At 56.0% G+C, this 19,955-nt stretch overlaps 1 protein-coding gene across 1 annotated transcript; it reads left to right on the plus strand.

The window, feature by feature from the left end:
• Window positions 1-7,845: 7,845 nt before the first annotated feature.
• On the plus strand, window positions 7,846-15,139 carry LOC125150464 (NUT family member 2G-like). The gene is made up of 7 exons (XM_047830412.1): window positions 7,846-7,980; window positions 9,923-10,640; window positions 11,125-11,253; window positions 11,596-11,735; window positions 12,194-12,480; window positions 13,805-13,921; window positions 14,294-15,139. The coding sequence occupies exons 1-7, from the start codon at window positions 7,965-7,967 to the stop codon at window positions 15,047-15,049; spliced, it is 2,163 nt and encodes a 720-aa protein (XP_047686368.1). The 5' UTR covers window positions 7,846-7,964; the 3' UTR covers window positions 15,050-15,139.
• The last annotated feature ends 4,816 nt before the right edge of the window (window positions 15,140-19,955 follow it).

A 19,955-nucleotide genomic window follows, 5' to 3' on the forward strand; every position in this document is an offset into this window, starting at 1 on the left:
GCTGTAAGCCCTTGGACGCGCAGCTCCTACAGCAGACATCAGAGCAGCCTCCTTTGTGGAGCCACCTTTTGGGTGTCCTCAGACCCACTCCTGTGTTGCTGCAGGGCTCCTGAGCCCCCAAAGCCCAGTGTGGATGAGAGCGTTCGGCTCCTTTATCCCACCAACGGCTGCGAAGTCGAAGGTGTGGGAGCTCCTAATGGCCTGGCCAAAGGGGCCGCTCCGTGCGGAACAGAGGATCCCTTCTGCCCAGGGAGAGATGGGGGAACACAGGGTACGTGCCGTAACGTACACTCCAAAACACCAGTGGCCCCAGAACAACCAGCTGTGATCGGCCTCAGCCATTCCAGACATTTCCATCCATTCCACGTGAGTGGGGCGGTTTCAGTGCTGGTTTGGGATATCGAGACACTCCTGTTCTTCTCCGCTAAAGCTCAGGGTCTACATCTTCCCCTATCAAAAACAAAACAAATTAAAGAAACCCAAGAACGTCTACCTTGCATGTGTTACATCATGTTCTTTTTAGAACATAAAACGTTTTAAAATACAAAAAACAGGCAAAGGTCCATTTTGCCAACAAAACACAATGCAATTAACATACCGTACTGTCCCTTTATTGGGGATAGGTTACAAAGGAGGCAGTGAGAGCCACTAGGAATCCGCTAGTGCTAAGAGAGGTGGTATTGGGGCATTCAAGAAGGTGACGTCGGCACCTTTTGCTGGAGGGAGATCCACCACGAGGGAGAAAAGGCCAGTGGGAGACTCCCCATAAGGAAGGCCCAGAAAGGCTTGGGTGGGTCCAAGAGACAGGGGAGGCAGCTGTGTATGTGGTCAGCTGGTGGCCATATTGATTGAACCCTCTGGTGGGTCTGCAGGTCCATGTGGACAGAGAAAAAGAGCATCAGGTCATCCCATCAGAGAAACATGAAGCTGAGATAAGCTTCCCAGGACTAGGAGCATCCTGAACCTTCAGAAAAGAAAAGAGAGCATACCCTATAGGGTTCTGGAACATCACAGCCATACCTACCCAGAGCACAACATCCCAGTCTCTCCGGGTCTCAGCCCCCAGCCCTTCTGCAGGGACAAAGCCTCCCAACTCCAGCCTTGTCAGTTCACTGACCCCCCCCACCCCGCCCCCAGAGGTCCTGCCGAGCACCGAGGACTCAGGCTTCCACTGAGATGAGCTGGTTGAGAACTAGTGACATGGCTGAGCAGCATGATCGCCAAAATCCCCCACCACCTGGGGCAGCTGCTTTCGCAGATACGGATTTCTACAGACCGTCACCACCTGGAACCCACGTGGAGGGTGTCCTTGCCTCCCAGCCATGCCCCAGAAGAGACAGCAGTGCCCGTAGCTGCCCGGCTGACTTGCCCGGCAGAGCAGACCTTCCGACCTCCCGTCCAGGAATCCCCATCACACCAACAACACGCTGGTGAAGGTTCTGCACCGACAGCCATCGATGCCCACCAGGCCATCCCACTTGGGACCCAGATGCCAGGACCGCAGGTGCTGAAGGAGTCTGCACCCACCTAACAGACACCCCCAACCTATCTGCACATCACCAATGTTCACAGGGATGCTTTGGCCCTAACCAGTGGGCCGACCTGATTAGGAGTGACGCAACGGTTCAGGATGACCAGGCTCGGTGCACACACACAAGGGCCCACAGCTCCGGAAGCTCCACTCACAATTCACAGAGTCACCCCCCCCCCACACACACACACAACGATGCCCGAATATGCTTGCTTCATCCATCCATCCATCCATCCATCCATCCATCCATCCATCCATCCACACAGACCGGTGGTGTGCTCCTAAATGCTCAAGAAAATGCTCCCGGAGAAACGAGGAAAAGGCTTCCTTTGTGGCTTTTACCTAGCATTCGCAGCTTGACTCCTTCAAGCGACCCGCCTGCTGACACTAAACGCAGAACTAGGAACAGATGCGCACCACTCACCACCCCGAGTCGGCACAAGGCGCTTCCGGCACACCCCAACACTTCACACAAGCCCACGTCACGAGGGCACATCAAACACCCCCCCCCCCACCCCCGACGCCAGGAACGAGTCACGGGCTTGCCCGCTACACACCAACACACACACACACAGCTCCACTATCCAAAGAAATGCCCTTGGAATGCTCCTGAAACCTTCACGCCTTGCGAACAACTTGGATAATTCCTGTAGCTGCCGAGGGACAGATACACAGCTGCCGACAATCAGGAAAAGAAACCGAACCATGCACCACGTGGTCCTCCGACGCCGTCCGAGTGACACACAGCACGCCACACACCGAAACCAACACACGCAGGCGCCGGTCCAAGCCCTGCCCCTATGCACACGCGCCTAATCCTCCCAAATCTGCCGCGACTCGCACCAGCCCCCGAGTCAGAGGGGGAAGCAATCGCACGTGCCACGTGCCCCACAGTCCCGACAGCTAACCGCCAACTCCCCGAGGAGCGAGGCACTCCCCGTCCACACGCGCCTCTCCGCCCGCGCTCACACACGGGCTTGGCCCCTTCAGCACCAACGCCCCGAGACCGCACTACCCCACACGTGCCAACACGCGTGCCACACTCCCAGCGGACAAGCTCCTGCGGCCCCACCTGCGCCCCGCTGGCCTGGCGGCCCCGCACCCTCGGAGGGGAACCGCGACGGCCCCTCGCCCCCCGCCCACCGCCCCCTCCAGGCCCCCGAAGCACGAAGCACGACCGCCGAGGCGCAGACCCCAGACCCGCCGCCGCAGCCCGGGACCCCGCTGCCGACGCCGACACGCCCAAGAACCCGCTTCAGAACCGCCGGGTCGGGACGCCGGGGTGCAGACCCCAGACCCTCCGCCGCCCGAAAACCCGCTGCCGACGCCGACACGCCCAAGAACCCGCCTCAGAACCACTCGGTCGAGACGCTGAGGCGCAGACCCTAGACCCACCAGCCGCCCAGACCCCGGTGCCGACGCTGACACTCCCCAACAACCCGCTTCAGAACCGCCGGGTCGGGACGCCGAGGTGCAGACCCCAGACCCGCCCCCGCCGCCCGGGACCAAGTTGCCGACGCCGACACGCCCAAGAACCCGCTTCAGAACCGCCGGGTCGAGACGCCGAGACGAAGACCCCAACGTACAGCCGCCCCGGACCCCGCTGCCGACGCCGACTCCCAAGAACCCACCTCAGAACCACTGGGTCGAGACGCCGCGGCGCAAACCCCCGACCCAACGCCGCCCGGGACCAAGTTGCCGACGCCGACACGCCCAAGAACCCGCTTCAGAACCGCCGGGTCGGGACGCCGGGGTGCAGACCCCAGACTCATCGGCCGTCCGGGCCCCGCTGCCGACGCCGACTCCCAAGAACCCACCTCAGAACCACTGGGTCGAGACGCCGAGGCGAAGACCCCAGACCCAACGCCGCCCGGGACCCCGCTGCCGACGCCGACACGCCCAAGAACCCGCTTCAGAACCGCCGGGTCGAGACGCCGAGACGAAGACCCCAGACGTACAGCCGCCCCGGACCCCGCTGCCGACGCCGACTCCCAAGAAGCGGTCTCAGCCCCGCGCGGTCCACACCCGCACACCGCCCGAACCACTCGCGCGTCAGCTCACCGTCGCGGCGGCGGTCGCCGAGCGTCCACGCGGCCGGTTGCTACGGGACTCGCGCGCGCACAAGCTAAGGCCTTAACTCGGCGACCGCGGCTACGCCTGAGCGACTAACGGCGCGCGACCCCGGCCTCGACTTGACGTCACGGTGGCACGAGGCCGCCAGGCAGGGCACCGCCTCCAGCCGGGAGGGCCGTTGAGCCCCGCCCCCACGTACGCGCGCGCGCTCCCCGGCGCACCGCCTCAACGGACGGACGCGGCGGGCACTGGGGGGCGGGCCCAGGAACGCTGCAGCCCCGCCCCCCTGGGCCTGCGCGGGCGGGCAAAGGGCACGCAGGGACGCGCCTGGAGGTCCCTGCGGGGTAGGGCCCCAGGGGACCCTCTCGCGCTGGGAAGCCACTCGGGCGGCTCTAGCTCGGACGGGGCGGACTCTTTATGGCCGTCCAGCCTTGGAGCCGGCGCCTGTGAAGCCCGCGCTGGCGACTGTAACACCGCACACGTGCGCTCCGCGCCCTCTGACGCGGCCTTCCCACCGAGTTAGGGACCAGGTGCACCTGCAGCCCCACGGCCTCCGGTGGGGCCACGGCCGCCCTCGGCCGGGACCGCCCGTCCCTCTGCTCGTCCCCGCCTTTCCACAAGTGCTGTGCCCCTTGGACGCCCGAGCCCGAAGGTTCCATGAAGGAACAGATCGGGCGGAGAATGCAGACCTGGGGAACACTCCAAGGGCCCCCTCCCTCCCCGCCTCCTCTCCCAGAGTTTCCCGAACGCACTGCCTGTGCCAGGTTAGGTTCCTTAGTGTAGCTGCTGATACGCGGGCCGCTCAGTACGTGTGATGCACGGACGTCTCCTTAGAGGCTTGTGCTCTGCCTTTGATCCTGCTGGACAGAGGCAGTCACACAGGTGGGCTGGGAACGATTTGCCCTCCCCTCCCTCCTTTTCAAAACAGCGAAGAATTTCAACTGATTTTTTTTTTTTTAAAAAGACTCAACTTCTTGACCAGATTTTGTAATATTCTTGGGAGAAGCTTCAACCTCCACAACCTCCTTGTGGCCAGTTGCCACCTTCGTGCTATTTCTCAGCCACAGCAGAACGATGAAACCTGGCACCGCACACCTCCAAGTCTACGGGCTCCAAGAGACACAAGCATGATATCCCCCACTCTGCTAATGTCCTTGCTCGTGTGGAAGGCCATCCCTCTTCTGAGGCCTGTGATCCGTGTCCAGAGATGGGTTTGTCTCAGAAGTTAATGCGGGAACGGCCAGAGATCAGGGTCTAAATGAATGCTCTTACTCCCTCCTGGGACCAGTCTTCCCAAGTTACATTTGGGCTAATTTGATGCCATCTAGACTCTTGACTCTAGATTTCGAAGTGTTCGAAAATGATTGCAGAATTGGGACCAGAGAAGTTTTCTGCAGTGTCATCTTTTATCAGTGGCCCTGAGAAGGGTCACTCAAGTCCTACCTCTGAGCCATGAGTGAGAATCTTAGCAATAATTGGTTGACTGACTGGACAAAGGGAGCAAACAAGAAGGAGCTTGCTTTCACGAGTGCCTGAGTACATTTTGCCTCAAAACTCTCTAAAACAAAGCTGTTGCTTGAAACCCTTTTCAGCCTTCCCCGGATAAAAGCTCAGGTCTTGAGAAATGTCTCCAAGTTGTTCATTTTTCAATGCCCAGCAGGGATGTTTGCAATAAAGTTCACTATGATTTGCTTGAGTGGCTCTCAGCTCGTCTCCCCAGGTCATATGCAGGAAGCGTGCTCAGAGCAGCTGCCAGGGAGAACACAAAGATGGGTGCCTGTGGAGAGTCCCTTCCACACTGCAGAGTGGGAGAGGCCTGGGGAATGTCCTGAAGGGCTGCACCGTGGAGCTCACCTGCTTTGGGTGGCTGGCCCTACACTCCAGAAGTGCTAATATAAATAATCCCTGGGCCCCGTCAGGGCGGGAGTTGGGAGAAAACTTAGAAACCGTGTGGAGATTGGAGAGGAATTGGGAAATGACTCTCTTACATGACTATAGTACGGAGCAGGGGGAGGGGAGGAACTCCAGGTCCTGAACTCAAAGTCCAGTGCCTTTCCGCATCAGGGTGTCCACTGTTCAGTTTCCACACAGTGGTGGCCTTTGGAGTCAACTTTTCCTCAAGGGGGCAAGGAATTGTTTCAGTGCCTTAACCAGGAGTCTTTTTCAGTGTATGTTCAGTGTGGAGCCATCCTTCTAAACCTCCCTTTCCTTCCCCAACACCCTGCCATCCTAGGAGCTGTCCTGCTATGATAGCAGGGGTGAAGCAGGTCTCCCAAGAGATTGGTGGCAACCACTGAGGTTCTCAACCCTCGTCACCCTTGGCCAATTTCCTAACAGTCCTCTCTTCTGACAACACAAAACCCCAATGCCCTTTCATATCAGTTTGAACCTTCCCAGTAAACTGATGTTGATGTGCAATATGAAAAGAAGAATCAAGCAAGACGTTAAAGAGGTGCTCCCATGATTCTCGTGCAGATGGGGCCACATGCACTGATGACATGGGTTCCAAAGAACAAGGGTCTCTCAGGCAGACAGGAAATACACAAGCCCGTGAGCGGGGCTTCCAGGCTAGCATTGGCCAATGAGAACTTAGAGGAAGCTGGTTGTGTGAATGGGGGTTGGACGTCAGTGGATAGATGGCAGGTGCACATCCATTTCATGGGGATTGGTTTTAACCCCTAGGAAAACCAGGACTGTAGGATGTTAGGGAGGGGAAGGTTTCCTATCCCTTACTTCTGTCCTTAGTCCCATTAACTCCAGATACTCAATTCTGTATATTTGGCGCCTCCAAATTCCATATCACCCAAAGAGCCTATAGACACCGTGTGTGTGTGTGTGTGTGTGTGTGTATGTGTGTTCATGTGCACGTGCGTGTACAGGCAAATGATTTTGTGGGTGAGCCAAGATAACACTCTTTTTTTTTTTTTCAAAGTAGCACCCTTGAGTCTTCTAATCCAAGTTCTCTTTCTCACAGGGTGACTAATATTGGCTGAATATATTACACTGTTTGGGTGGAGATGCCATATGAAGTACAGAACCCCAGCTAAATGCAAAATTCAAATCAACTGGGAACAAATTTCCAGTAAAAGTTATATCCAAAATATTGCATGGGACACAATTATTCTAAAAGCTGATCCCTATTATCTGAAATTCTAACTCAATGGCGCATCCATTATTTCATATGCTAAATCCAGCCACCCTATTCTACAGGGTCCTTGAAATGTAAAGGACTGTAGAACTACATGTTCCCAGAATCCAGTCTCCAGAAATAAGGACAGGAGCCACAGTATCAGCATAAAGTCAATCACTGGGCACACTCACACCTATTTTGAATATGTGTCAACTTTTAGCCAGAGAAAAAAATACAAGCATTTGTTGAAAATGAAAATAGCTCACATGTACTTTTAGTTGCATGATCCATCTCTTTGAAGATTTGAACGTCACAGATAACACTGGTTTCCTGCGACAAAGGGGCTTGGTGCCCAGGAGTAAGAGGTGGGAGGGAGAGTCATCACTGCATATTCCTTTATGTCCTTTGACATTGAACCACACAAAGCTATTGATTCTTTGAGATATTCCACTAAAAGAAGGAAAAATGTTAACAGTCAATGTTGAATGACAGCACAGGATGCTGGGAAACAAAAAGTAGTGATTTCTGGTCCTGCATGTGTAGGCTGCACGACCTTTGTCTGATAGGCTGGGGCTTTCCAGCAGAGGAGAGCATTAGTAAGGCTCGTCCTGCTTGAGTCTGAGCAGCTTCCAGCAGCGGAGGGCGGCGAGGACAGAAGGACCCGTGTGCAAGCGAGCACGCAGGATCTGCTGAGACCATGCTAATTTGGAACCTCAGTTCCATGTGGCCTTCAGGACCCATGTGTTCATCAGAATACATGTTCTGAATCTTGTTCCGAAAGTCCGGCCTCGGTTGAAGTGAGTCAAGAGCCAGGTGGGAAGCAGAGTGGGTTGAGGGACACAAACTCGGCCGATGGATGAAAACGGAAGCAAAGGACCACCGAGTAACACCTCGGTGCTCAGAATCTGAACAACTTGTATCAATTGCCTCAAAAGGCACACAGCAATTGTGTTGCCCCTGTGTCATTTGAGAGGGACTTGTGGTCCTTGCCTACCTGCCAGAGCCCTCAGGGAATGTCTCCCCACCCCCACCCAGGGCCCTGGCCCTCAGCCCCTCCCCCGCTGCAGAATGTCAGGAGCCCTACATTCTGTCCCTGTTTACATTCAAACTTTTCCCTCCTTAATTGGCTCTTGAGCATCTGCTGGAGCAGGTCGCTGTCTGGGACCTGGACTCGACGTTTCTCATTGTGGTGGCTGTAGGATTCAGTGGTCCCTGCCCAAGCCTGCGGGGATGGCTTCAGAAGGAGGTAAGCCTGTGGGTTGGGCAGGTGTGTCCGCGTCCCTGCCATCCCTCAAATCCGTGGGATTCAAATGTGACGCTTGGACAGGGGCACATGGGGGTGGGGGTCGGGGTTGAGTAGAGAAAGAGGGCGGGGGCCAAGGACAGCTCATCTGGGAGGCTGGGAGCCCGTGGAAACCTGCAAGGACCCTGGGGAGGAGGGCGGGTCGAGACCTCGTAGGGGAAATGCCCTGGGTGTGGAGAACGGATGGAGGCAGGCACACTGCGTGTCTCTGGAGTCACACACCACTTTGACAGTTTGTAGCAGAGGTGGCACCGTGTCGTGGTGGTGGCACAGGCAGGGTCCCAGGGAAAGGACAGCCGGGTGTGGTATTCCTCAGACACCTGGACCTCCCCCACCATACCCTCCAAGGGACTTGACTGCAGATTCTGGGTCTCCGTAGTGCCTGATAGGGATGTGGGGGGAGATGGTCTGAGCCAGACGTGGTTCAGTGGGGCGGTCTTATGGCCAATGTCCTCCCCGGGAGCGGGGCTGGAAGTTCCTCTAACACCCCCGGCCCAGGACTTCCAGTCCTTCCAGCCCAGAGCTGACTTCTCCCCAGCCCAGGTGACCCTTTTCGTAGATTCAGCAGGGACAGGGCATCAGGTGGCCTCAACCAAGGTAGGCCTTGGGTTCCTCAGCTGTTCTGGGTCCCTCTTCCTCTTGAGGACGTGCGGTCCTTCCACGTGCTTCATCTTGTCCAGTGTTTCCTGGCCAACCCTCAGCCCTGGGAGCCACCTTTGAGATGAAGAGTCTGCTTGTATTCCTCGTCCCTGTGCCGTGGATGGGGAACCGAGTGTAGTGTGGTTGCGTGTCCCAAGCAGCATCTGTGAAAGCTGAGTCCTCCTTACAGGGGGTAGGAGGGGAGCCTGGACGGGAGGACCATCTTCTAAGGTTGTATGACATGTCGTGGGACACCTGTTGATCAGTTAGATGTGCAGGTGTGTCCCTTGGCCTCCCGAACGAGGACCTGCATGGGTTCTTCATGAACAGGCACGGGATCCAGCCCCTTTTCCTCCTGGCACTGGGCTCATGCTGGGCTCCTCGTGTGTCCTCACCTTCACTGTTGGAGCTGGAAGGGGAAGACCACAGAAGCCTGCATTCCCACGACCAGCCCCACGTGACCCAGCTCCAGAGTCCCCCCACCCCAACAGCCCCGCTGCCCCCTCTGCATTGCCCTTTGCTAATCTTCTGTAGCCACCGTGGGCTGCGAGTGACAGGAACCAGGGAACATGACGCCGGCCTCACACTCTCCCAGGATCCGAGCTGCTGAGCGGTGGCAGCACCTGGCCCGTGCGGCGTGTGGGCTGTGGGGGTTCCTAAGACGGGGTTACGTGGGGGCTCGGAGGCCGCGCTTACAGGGAGAAAGATATTACAAGCGTTTGTTTTCTTATGTTAGGACAGGAAGAAAGGGAGGGAGTTTTACTGAGCGTCAGGTATTGGGGGTCTGAGCAGGAGAGGGGCCCAAATGGTTTAGACGCTGCCCGTTCACAAAGGCCCTTCAGGTGACTCGGACGTACCTGGGAGCAGAACCCAAGCCGCCTGGGAGCCGGCCGAGGGCATTCCCCACAGGGCAGATGTCCACCCAGCCCCTCGTCCAGGAGGACAGCCCGTGAGGATGGAGGGTGGTGTCTGGGGTCCTGGGGAGGTTCCCAGAGTCAGTGCTGGCCAAGGCTGCCTCTTCCAGGCAGGCAGGCTGTCTTGTTGAGAAGGGCGGGGACGGTAATTGTCGTCTGGAGGCCAGAGCATGGAAATCACTCCAGGACACTTGCAAACCGCACCTTTTCCTGTAAGCGTCCCTCCCGTGTCGCGATTCCCCACTCCGCTCCCTAGTGAGCAAAGGGGCCCAGGATCCTGCGTCCTGGCTGCGATTGTCCGACTCGATCCGGCCCTTCCCTTCTGTCCACAGCATCTCCAGTGCTGGGACCGCATGTGGCCATGGACCCGGAGGCCTCCGTGTCTTCTTTGACGGCACAGCCGTTTCCCCCACCTGCTGCTGGCGCCTCGCACTGGTCACCCCGGGGGCAGCACTCGCCGCCCCACGTGACCCCGCCATTCACGCCTGGCAGCCCCGTGGTGCTGCCCACTTTCTGCAGGACACCGCTGGTGGCAGGAGATGCCGTCCATGGCCCAGGTGGGACCCGGGCCCGTAACATCATCGTCCAGGTCAGGTCAGAGTGGGGGCCCGCAGATGCCCCCCAGACTCAGACCGTCGTCCTCACCCAGGCCCCCGCTCACTGGAGTCCTCCCGGGGCCCTCTGTGGGGGTGCTGCATGTCCCACACCCCTGTTCCTGGCAACGTCGGCAGCGGAGAGCCCCGTGTCCGCCCCAGCCGTCGGGGGCACCTGGGCCGGCAAGGGAGGCTCCAGCCCAGGCCTTCGACCTCAGGCTCCCCCCCCGGCTGTCCGGCTGGCCCCCATGGTGTCCCCGGGGACCGCAGGGCCGCAGCCCCCCGCAGCTGCCAGGGAGGGCAGCCTGGCCAGAGGCCCCGCCAAGGCCTCGCCCGTGGACTCCTGTAGCCCCAAGAGTGTGTACGAGAACTTCCGGCGCTGGCAGTGCTTCAAGGTCCTGGCCCGCAGGCACCTCCCGCAGAGCCCCGACGCCGAAGCCCTCTCCTGCTTTCTCATGTGAGCGCCTTCTGCCCCCCGCCGCCCTCAGCCAGGACCCTGGGGTGTGCCCAGGGCGGGGGCCTCAGGGTGAGGAGAGGAGGGTGTGAGCCAGTGCCGCTCTGGGAAGGCAGTGCGGCGCGGGTCCTCTGGGGTCCCCCCCTGGACACGGGGTGACGGCACTTCCCGCAGGGGACCGGGGGACCGGATCACTGCCTGGCACGGCACGCTCAGTATCGTCCTTATGGAACGCAGGGTCCGGGGGGAAAGAGCTCCCTGATCCAGGTGCGGGTGGGTGGTCAGCCTGGAGCCCAGGGCCCGGGGCTGCCCAGTGTGAGGCAGTGCCAGTGGTCGCCTCGAGGGGGCTGGTTTGCACGGCCAGACACCGCCTGTCACCTGCCAGCACTGAGTCACGCTGGGCGGGGGACGCATGCTGCACAGGGCGGGGGTGGGGCAGGGTGGGGCCACCAGGCCGCAGCCGCCGCCTGACCCCGAGGGCTTGCAGCCCCGTGCTTCGGTCCCTGGCCCGCCTGAAGCCCACCATGACGCTGGAGGAGGGAGTGTGGCGGGCCGTGCAGGAGTGGCAGTGCAGAAGCAACTTTGACCGGGTCATCTACTACGAGATGGCAGGAAAGTGAGTCAGGGTCCCAGCCCCAGGCCGGTGGGACCCGTGAGGCCGGGCTGAGCACAGGGTCCTCCTCACCTACCTGCCCAGGCTTCAACCCCAACCTGATCGACACCCACCCCTGCCTCCATGTGAAGGTCTCAGGATGGGGGCTGAACCTGCGACCCCGGGGAGGTGGGACCCCCTCTGTGGCCAGGCCGGGCCGGATCGGCCAGCCTGCTGCCTCCTGGGGGGCCAAACCATGGCTGCCGCTGCCGGGCACTGCCTCTTCCGGTCCCCCACGGCCTCCGCCTTTGCTGGGCTGCACGGCCGGGCCCCTCCTCAGTGTGGCCTGGGTCTCCTCACCCCCAGGTTCATGGAGTTTGAGGCAGAGGAGGAGATACAGATTCAGAAGCTGCAGTGGGTGAAGGTGGCCCAGGGCGCATCTGCCCCAGCCCCACCCAAGCCTGGAACACAGGGGTCCCCAGCCCTGGAGGGGGGCCGGCAGCCAGGTACAGCACCCACATTCCCAAGGGAGCTGGCGGCCGAAGGCAGTGGGGCCTAGGGAAGGCCGCTGTCCCCACGTCCTGTCTCCTCCTTCACGTGGGCCTTGGTCTTTCAACCAAACCAGCCGCAGAGAGCCTGGGGTCGTAGCTGCCCTTTGTCACCGTGAGATATTGACCTGGCCAAGTTGGTGACTACTCTCCCACCTCCCTGTCAAGGGACCCAACAAATCTCTGCCTGGAAAGCGGGCTGTGGGGGGAGACCCTTGGAGAATCGGTGGGTCCTCTGTTGCTCACAGGAGACGCTATTAGATGCTCCTCCCCTCAGCTCCCCCGTCCCAGGGTGCCTGTGGCTTCAGGTGGCCCTGACCCAGCCCCCACCGACATCAGTGTCCCCCAAACCCTGCCCTCTCCACAAGCAAGCTGGAGCCCCTCTCACCTCCTCCCTCCTTCCCGCTCTGCCTCAGCCTGCATTCCCAGGAAGGCCGGCTCCAGGGCCCAGCCACCCTGCTGGCAGCCACACAGACCCCTGCAGCCCAAGGCACCCAAGGAGATCCCCCCTGAGGCTGTGAGAGAGTACGTGGACATCATGGAGGGGCTGCTGGGGCCTGCCTGCTCAGCCCCGGGGGCGCTAGCAGGTGAATGGGGACAGGACGGAGAGGAGCCACGGCAGGACGAGGACGCCATCTACCTGGACCCGGGTCTTCTCAGCTACATTGACAAGCTGTGTTCCCAGGAAGACTTCATCACCAAGGTGGGCTGGCCCACAGCCTGGCGTCTGGAAGATTCCAGGCATTGCCACTCCGACACCCGGAGTGGGACTGTGCCTAGGCCTTTGGGATCAAGCTCTGTTCCTCGTTCCTGAGCTGTGTGTGTGCAGGCACGTGTGTGTGCACCTGTGTGTACTTGGGTGCGTGTGCTTACGAGCATGTGTGTACTTGTGTGTATGTACGTACAAGCAAGGGTTTGTATGTGTATGTATTTGAGTGAATGTGCTTATGTGCATGTGCGTGTGGGTACTTGTGTGCATGCATGTGTGTATACTTGTGTGCATATGCGTCCATTTATGTGTGTGCATGGGCGTGTACTTGAGTGCATGTACATACATGCAAGTGTTTGTGTGTGTACTTGTGTGAACGTGCTTACGTGCGTGCGTGTGTGCCTGCGTGTAGGGTGCATGTGTGTGTGCTCTCGTGTGCATGTGCATACATGTATGTGTGTGCATGTGCGTGTACTTGTGTGAATGTGCTTACGTGCACGTGTGTGTGCCTTCGTGTAGTGTGCGTGTGTGTACTTGTGTGCATGTACGTACATGCAAGGGTTTGTTTGTATGTGTACTTGAGTGAATGTGCTTAGGTGGATGTGTGTGTGCCTGTGTGTGTTTGCATGTGTGTACTTGGGTACATGAACATACATGCAAGGGTTTGTATGTCTGTGGACTTGTGTGAATGTGCTTACGTGCATGTAAGTGTGCCTGCGTGTAGGGTGCACCTGTGTGTACTTGTGTGTGTGTGTCCATGCACGTGTTTGTGCCTATGTGTAGTGTGCCTCTGTGGGTACTTGTGTACATGAACGTGTGTGTACTTGTGTGTGTGTGCACCTGTGCAGGTGTGGGTGAGCCTGTGTGGGTGTCTGTGTGTGGCCTGTGTGTATGTGTACGTGCATGTCTATGTGTGTATGCATATGTTTGTGAGGATATGTTGGTGTCTACCATTTGAATGCTTCTGTGTCTCTGTGTGGGCACATATGTGTTGGGGGTGTGTGTGCATACGCATTTGTGTGGCTTTTGTATGTGCGTATGTATATATGTATGTATGTATGTATGTATGTATAGGCTTTGTCTCTCTGTGTATGCATGTGTGAAATTGTGTTGTCTGCATGTGTGCCTGTGTGTGCATGTGTGTGTGTGCGTGTGCACCTGTCTGCGTGTGCGTGCAGCCAGTGATCATGATGGTTCAAACATCCTGCCTTGTGCAGAAGGTGGGGTGGAGCTTCACGTTGCCAGTTTCCCTGCGGGTCCTCCTTGGCTCACAGGTGCTCCCTGCCAAGGTGCCCACAGCCTGTTCCTTCTGTCCCAGGTGGAGGCAGTCATTCACCCACGATTCCTGGCAGAACTGCTTTCTTCAGAACCACAGCTGGATCTTTTGGCCCTCGCTGAGAAATTGGAGCAGGAGGAAGGACTCTCCCTTGCAGAGGTGAGCAGGGCAAAGAGAGACGCAGGAGAGGAGCTGAGCCAGGGGAGGGAGGGGACCCAGGTGAGCCAGGGAAGGGGGGGCACTCAGTACAATGGCACACGTGACTCGGTCCCCCGCTCCCCTGCCTAGGAGGCATGGCACTGGGGAGGTGAGCTCCAGGAGCTCCAGGGCAGGTACTGAGCAGAGAATGGCATCTATAGGATGGGGAGCCTGGGAAGGGAGGGAGGGACTCAGGGGGATATCAGGAGAGCCAGGGCCTCACAGGCCACCCGACCCCTCCTCCCCCCCCCCCCCCCCGTCCCCCATGCCACCGTCCCACCTCCCCTCTCACACGCCCGTGCTGGCCAGTCACCGTCACCTCCCTCCTCCCAGCTGGTAGAGAAGAGACTGGTGGCCTTGGCGGTGGAGGACGGTGTGCCCACAACCCCGAGTCACTGTGCAGCGACACTGGGCTCCGGGCCTGAGGGTGAGGCCAGGGCCCGGCCAGGGGTCAGCCGTGAAGCCTGCCCAGCAGAGAGCGAGTGCCAGGACCTCCGGAGGCACAGCCCGGCACACGCCCACCCGTGCAGACCCAGAGCCTTTGCCGCGTCTCCAGGACAACAGGAGCTGCCTGCCCTCCGGGCTGGTGGGCTCTCCTCTCCTCCCCAGGGGCCAGGGCGCACCCCTCCTCGGCCGGACCCCAGGGATGCCCCGTTGTTCAGAGAGGCCCCCCCTGCTAGGGAGCCTGGCAGGCCAGCAGATGGGTCCAGTGAGGACGAGGAGGAGCTGCCCAGCCTGGCCTTCCTCCTGTCCTCTCGGCACAGCCTGCTGCCCTGGGGGCTCTCCCAGAGTCCTGCTCCGGCCCCGGGCCTCCCCAGCCCTGGAGGGCGCAGGCCGCGGGGAGCTCCCCAGGCCCCCGCTGCTCAGAGAATAGGCCGCAGCCCAGCCGCTCCCCCAGCTGCCAAGTCCAGAAAGCGGGCTCTGTGTGCGGGTCTGGCCGCGGCCGGGAAGACGCCCCTCCCAGGGGCCAGCCTCAGGGGCTCGGTGCGGGCCCTGGCCGTGGGGCTGCTTCGGCCCTCTCTGCCTCCAAAGAGAAGGTGTGGCTCCTTTGTCCCAGGGAGGAGGAGAAAGCAGCACTGCAGCCCGTAGGGAGCCCTGGGCCCACCCTTCAGTGCTGATCCTGGCCGGGGGGAGAGGGGGAGGGCACGACTGCGGGCGGGGTGGCAGCAGCCCCCAGGGGCGCTGCATGTACGTGGGAATAAAGATGGTTTTGCTGGGAAATGCATCTGGGCTGCTGCGTGGAGATGCCCTGGCCGGAGGGAAGGGGTCTGGGAGGGGCCTCCAGGGGCTTGCGGTCACCATGTGCGTCCCTGAACATCCAGGCATGGGCGCCCTCTGCACCACAACCATCTTCCAGAGTGCAGTCTGCAGTCAGCCCTGTCTTCTCCGGGAGCTGCCCTCTGCCTCCCTGCAGCGTCCAGCCATGGGGCTGAGCTGGGGTGGGGAGGGGGGGCTTGGGGGGGGGGCTACATCTTCCTTGGCTCCTCCAAGGCTCCCTGTGTGGGCCTGAGGGAGGGCAGAAGGCCTAGACTCAGGGGACAGGCTCTGGGGCTCTGGCCTCTTGGTATGAGGAGCATCTTCCAGTCCCAGTGGGACCATTGAAATGTGAGGGATGGGGGGGGTCCTCTTCATCCCCATGAGGATGGACTTGGGGAAAGCATGAGGCGGGACTTGGGGGCAGCATGAGGCGGGACTTGGGGGCCACCAGCCGAGGTGTGCGTGCGCTGTCCCAGGCGGCACCTCCGGGTCAGCTCACTGGGCCTCCACAGGGAGCCTGGAGGGAGCCAGGCTTCACCATTTTCTGAGGACCGTGGGCTCCGGGAGGCCAGGGGATGAGGGCAGTCACGGGCGCCAGGGCGGCTGCCACACAGCGTTGGCTCCAGAGTCCTCCTCCTCTCCCGTAAGAAGAAACCCCTCAAAGTAGCCATGGAGTCGTGGGGAAATCCCTCACATCCAGGTGCACACCTGTCCCCACTGATGACGGTGTCATGTCTTCTGATGGCACCCGGGCAGTCGGGCTCCCTGTTGCCCCCCTGTCCTGGCTGCACGTTTGTTCTTCATTCCGAGCTGCGGGGTGTCCTACAGGTCACTGTGCGCTGGGCGGGAAGGGGGAGAGCAGGCTGGTTTGGGGAATCCTGGCCAGGGTGCCCCCATGCTCCCCAAACGCTGATCTTGGGGAGGTCTGCCCGCACCCATGCCTCCATCGGTCATCAGCCATCACTGGGCACAGGTGTCTTAGGGGGCTCCGGCAGAGAAAGATGGTGTCCGTGGCCAGTTGTTAGGACAGACAGTGCTGAGGCATCCCCGGAACCCCTACAAGCATTTGCTCTGGAGACTCTGGGCCGGGAATCAGAGGGCTCGGAAAGTCCCCACTTGTGGTCCCCACGACCTACTTGACGGGACCCTTCCTCCAGATGAGCTGGCACGAGTCCCCACAGCCTCGCAGGTCTCCTGGGAGGCCCTGGACGTGACTCACGCAGTCTGAGGGCCCGTCCGTCTGGGATGCCTGCGTGCCAGCCTGGGCTCTCTCTCGGTGCTCATTTTAGCAAAATATCTTGCGATCAAGCTGGGCTGTGTGAGGGTTCATTTTCCCTACTTCACCGCAGTCTCTGAAGGCCAGTCTCCACCCTCCTCCCATAGTCTGTCCTTTGGAATGTCCTTTGTCGTGGTTCATTCCCAAGATCATGCTTCAGGGCTGTGTATTGTGTGAATTCGTACAAAGTGCATAGACATTAAAAGATGTTTTCCAACCACAAACTACAGAGGCATCCCCAATTGTAAGGCTCCTAATTTATTTACTCGGGGGGTGGTCATTGTTAATTGCTCTTCCCGCACAGTCTGTTAATGAAACTGGCCAGATGCTGGTGTTCTCATCCTTCATAATGTAGAGAAGGAGAGCCCCCAAGGCACTAGTCACACAATGGTATGTCACTGTCACCATCCTGATGTCATCAGAACCAGGACATCAGAACAGATCATCAGAACAGGTCTGTGCTGGACACAGACCATACCCTAGGTGATGCTAGGAGTTTCCTCTGGGATTCTAAACTAGCCGACAAGGGTCCATAGATCCCAGATGGCCTGCATTCACACCAATTGCTTATTTTCCATTTTAGAAAATGGGTAATTTCAGTAGGAATGTTTCAAGCTTATAGAAAAAATGAAAAAAATGCAATAGAAACCACAACAGACAACACCTAGATATAGGCAACGTTAGCATTTTGACATATTTGCTCTAGCCTAATTATAAAATAAAAACTGTTTTTAGACATTCACGTGAAATACAATTCACTCATTTGAAGTGTACAGTTTTATGGCTTTCAGCTTGTTTATAGAATTTGTAACCATTACCACAATACATTATAGAACGTTTCATCAGCCCCAAAAGAAATCCTGTACCCTCTCACCGTCCCCCTGTCTTCCCATCTGGACATCAGGCCTAAGCACCCATTCATTCCTTTGTCTCTATACATTCCCACATTCTGCACTTCTGTATGAATGGGATTATATGATAATCCTTTTATGTCTGCTTTCTTTTACGTAGAATAAGGTTTCCATGTTTCACTCGTGTTTGCACATTTTCAATAATATCCCATTGTGTGGATGTACTACTGTCTGTTAAATCCACGGATTAGTTGCCAAACATTTGGGTTGTTTCTACTTTTGGCTAATACGAATAATTCTGCTGTGAACTTTTGTGTGGATGCATGTTTCATTTCTCATGGCTATATATCTAAAAGTGGAATGGCTGGATTGTTTGAAATCTCTATATTCAACCTTTTCAGACACTGTTGGACTGTTTCCAAAGTGCCTGCACCATTTTGTATGTTTGCACTAGCAGTGTATTAGGATTCTACTTTCTCTCCACATTCTAGCCAATGCTTCCTACCATCTAGTTTGTTTGTTTGTTTTTGTTTTTGTTTTTGTTTTTGTTTGCTAATGGTCATTCTTGTGGTTCTGAAGTGGGCTTTCAGTGTGGTTTTGGATTGCATTTCCCTGATGTTGAGCATCTTATGTGCTTATTGGCCATTTCTGTAACTTCTTTGGAGTGATATATATTTATCCTTTGCCCATTCTTCATTGGTTTATTCGTCCTTTATTATTGAGTTGTAAGAGTTCTTTATATATTCTAGATAAAATCTTTTATTCAGAGATGATTTGCAAAAATATTCTCCCATTCTGCAGGCTGTTTATTAGTTTGTCAATAGAGTTCTTTGCAGTAAAAAGGTATTTAATTTTGATGAAGTCCAATGTATGTATTTTTTCTTCTGTTGTTTGTGCCATTTTGCCAGACCTAAAAATATGTTGACTGACCCTATGTTGTGAATATGCCTCTGCTTTCTACCTTTTTAAAATCATTTAACGATTTGAAGCATACAGTTCAGTAGTGTTAAGTATATTCACATTGCTGTGCAAGAGATCTCTAGAATGTTTTCATCTTCTAGTTCTGAAACTCTGTACACATTAAACACTAGTCCTCCCTCCCCCTTCCCCAGACCTGGGCAACCCACCTTTCCACTTTCTCTTTCTATGATTTTGACTACTTTAGATACTTCATATGAGTGATTAGGGAATCATACAATATTTTTTCTTTTGTGACAGGCTTATTTTAATCAGCATAATGTCCAAGAGGAAAAAGAATCTCTTGTGGTTTGTTTACCTCTCTCTTTGATTCGCCTCTTTTCCCATATGTTCATCTCTTTTCTTTCTTAAATTCCACATATAAATGAAATAATATGGTATTGTCTTTCTCTGATTGACTTATTTTGCTCAGCATAATACATTCTAGCTCCATCTGCGTTGCTGCAAATGGCAAGATTTCATTCTTTTCATGGCTGAGTAATATTCCATTGTATATTTATACTACATCTTCTTTATCCATTCATCAGTTGATGGACATTTGGGCTCTCTACAGCTTGGTTATTGTTGATAATGCTGATATAAATATTATGGTGTATATACCCCTTCAAATCTGCATTTCTGTACCCTTAGTTAAATACCTAGTAGTATAATTGCTGTATCATAAGGTAGTTCTATTTTTAGTTTTGAGGAACCTCCATACTGTTCTCCAGAGTGGCTGTACCAGTTTGAATTCCCACCAACAGTGCAACAGGGTTCATCTTTCTCCACATCCTCACCAACATCTGTTGTTTCTTGCGTTGTTAATTTTAGCCATTCTAACAGGTGTTAGGTGGTATTTCATTGTGGTTTTGATTTGTATTTCTCTGATGATGAGTGATGTTGAGCATCTTTTCATGTGTCTGTTGGCCATCTGGATGTCTTCTTTGGAAAAGTGTCTATTCATGTCTTCTGCCCATTTCTAAACTCAGTTGTTTGTTTTTTGGGTGTTGAGTTTGACAAGTTCTTTATAGATTTTGGATACTAACCCTTTATAGATATGTTGTTTGAAAATATCTTCTCCAATTCCGTAGTCTATCTTTTGTTTCCTTTGCTGTGCAGAAGGTTTTTATCTTGATGAAGTCCCAATAGTTCATGTTGGCTTTTGTTTGCCTTGACTCTGGAGACGTGTCTAGGAACAAGTTGCTGCAGCTGAGATCAAAGAGGTTGCTGCCTATGTTGTCTTCTAGGATTTTGATTGTTTCCTGTCTCACATTTAGGTCTTTCATCAATTTTGAATTAATTTTTGTGTATGGCGTAAGAAAGTGGTCCAGTTTCATTCTTCTGCATGTTGCTGTCCAGTTCTCCTAGCACCATTTTCTAAAGAGACTGTCTTTTTTTCATAGGATACTCTTTCCTACTTTGTTGAAGATTAGTTGGCCATATACTTGTGGGACCATATCTGGTTTCTCTATTTTATTCCATTGATCTATGTGTCTGCTTTTGTGCCAATACCATACTGTCTTGAGGATTACAGCTTTGTAATACAGCTTAAAGTCCAGAATTGTGCTGCGTCCAGCTTTGGTTTTCATTTTCAACATTACTTTGGCTATTTGAGGTCTTTTGACCTCAAATGTCTTTGACATTTTAACAATAT

The sequence above is a fragment of the Prionailurus viverrinus genome, chromosome D4 (assembly GCF_022837055.1).
Source record: "Prionailurus viverrinus isolate Anna chromosome D4, UM_Priviv_1.0, whole genome shotgun sequence".
Classification (NCBI taxonomy): domain Eukaryota; kingdom Metazoa; phylum Chordata; class Mammalia; order Carnivora; family Felidae; genus Prionailurus; species Prionailurus viverrinus.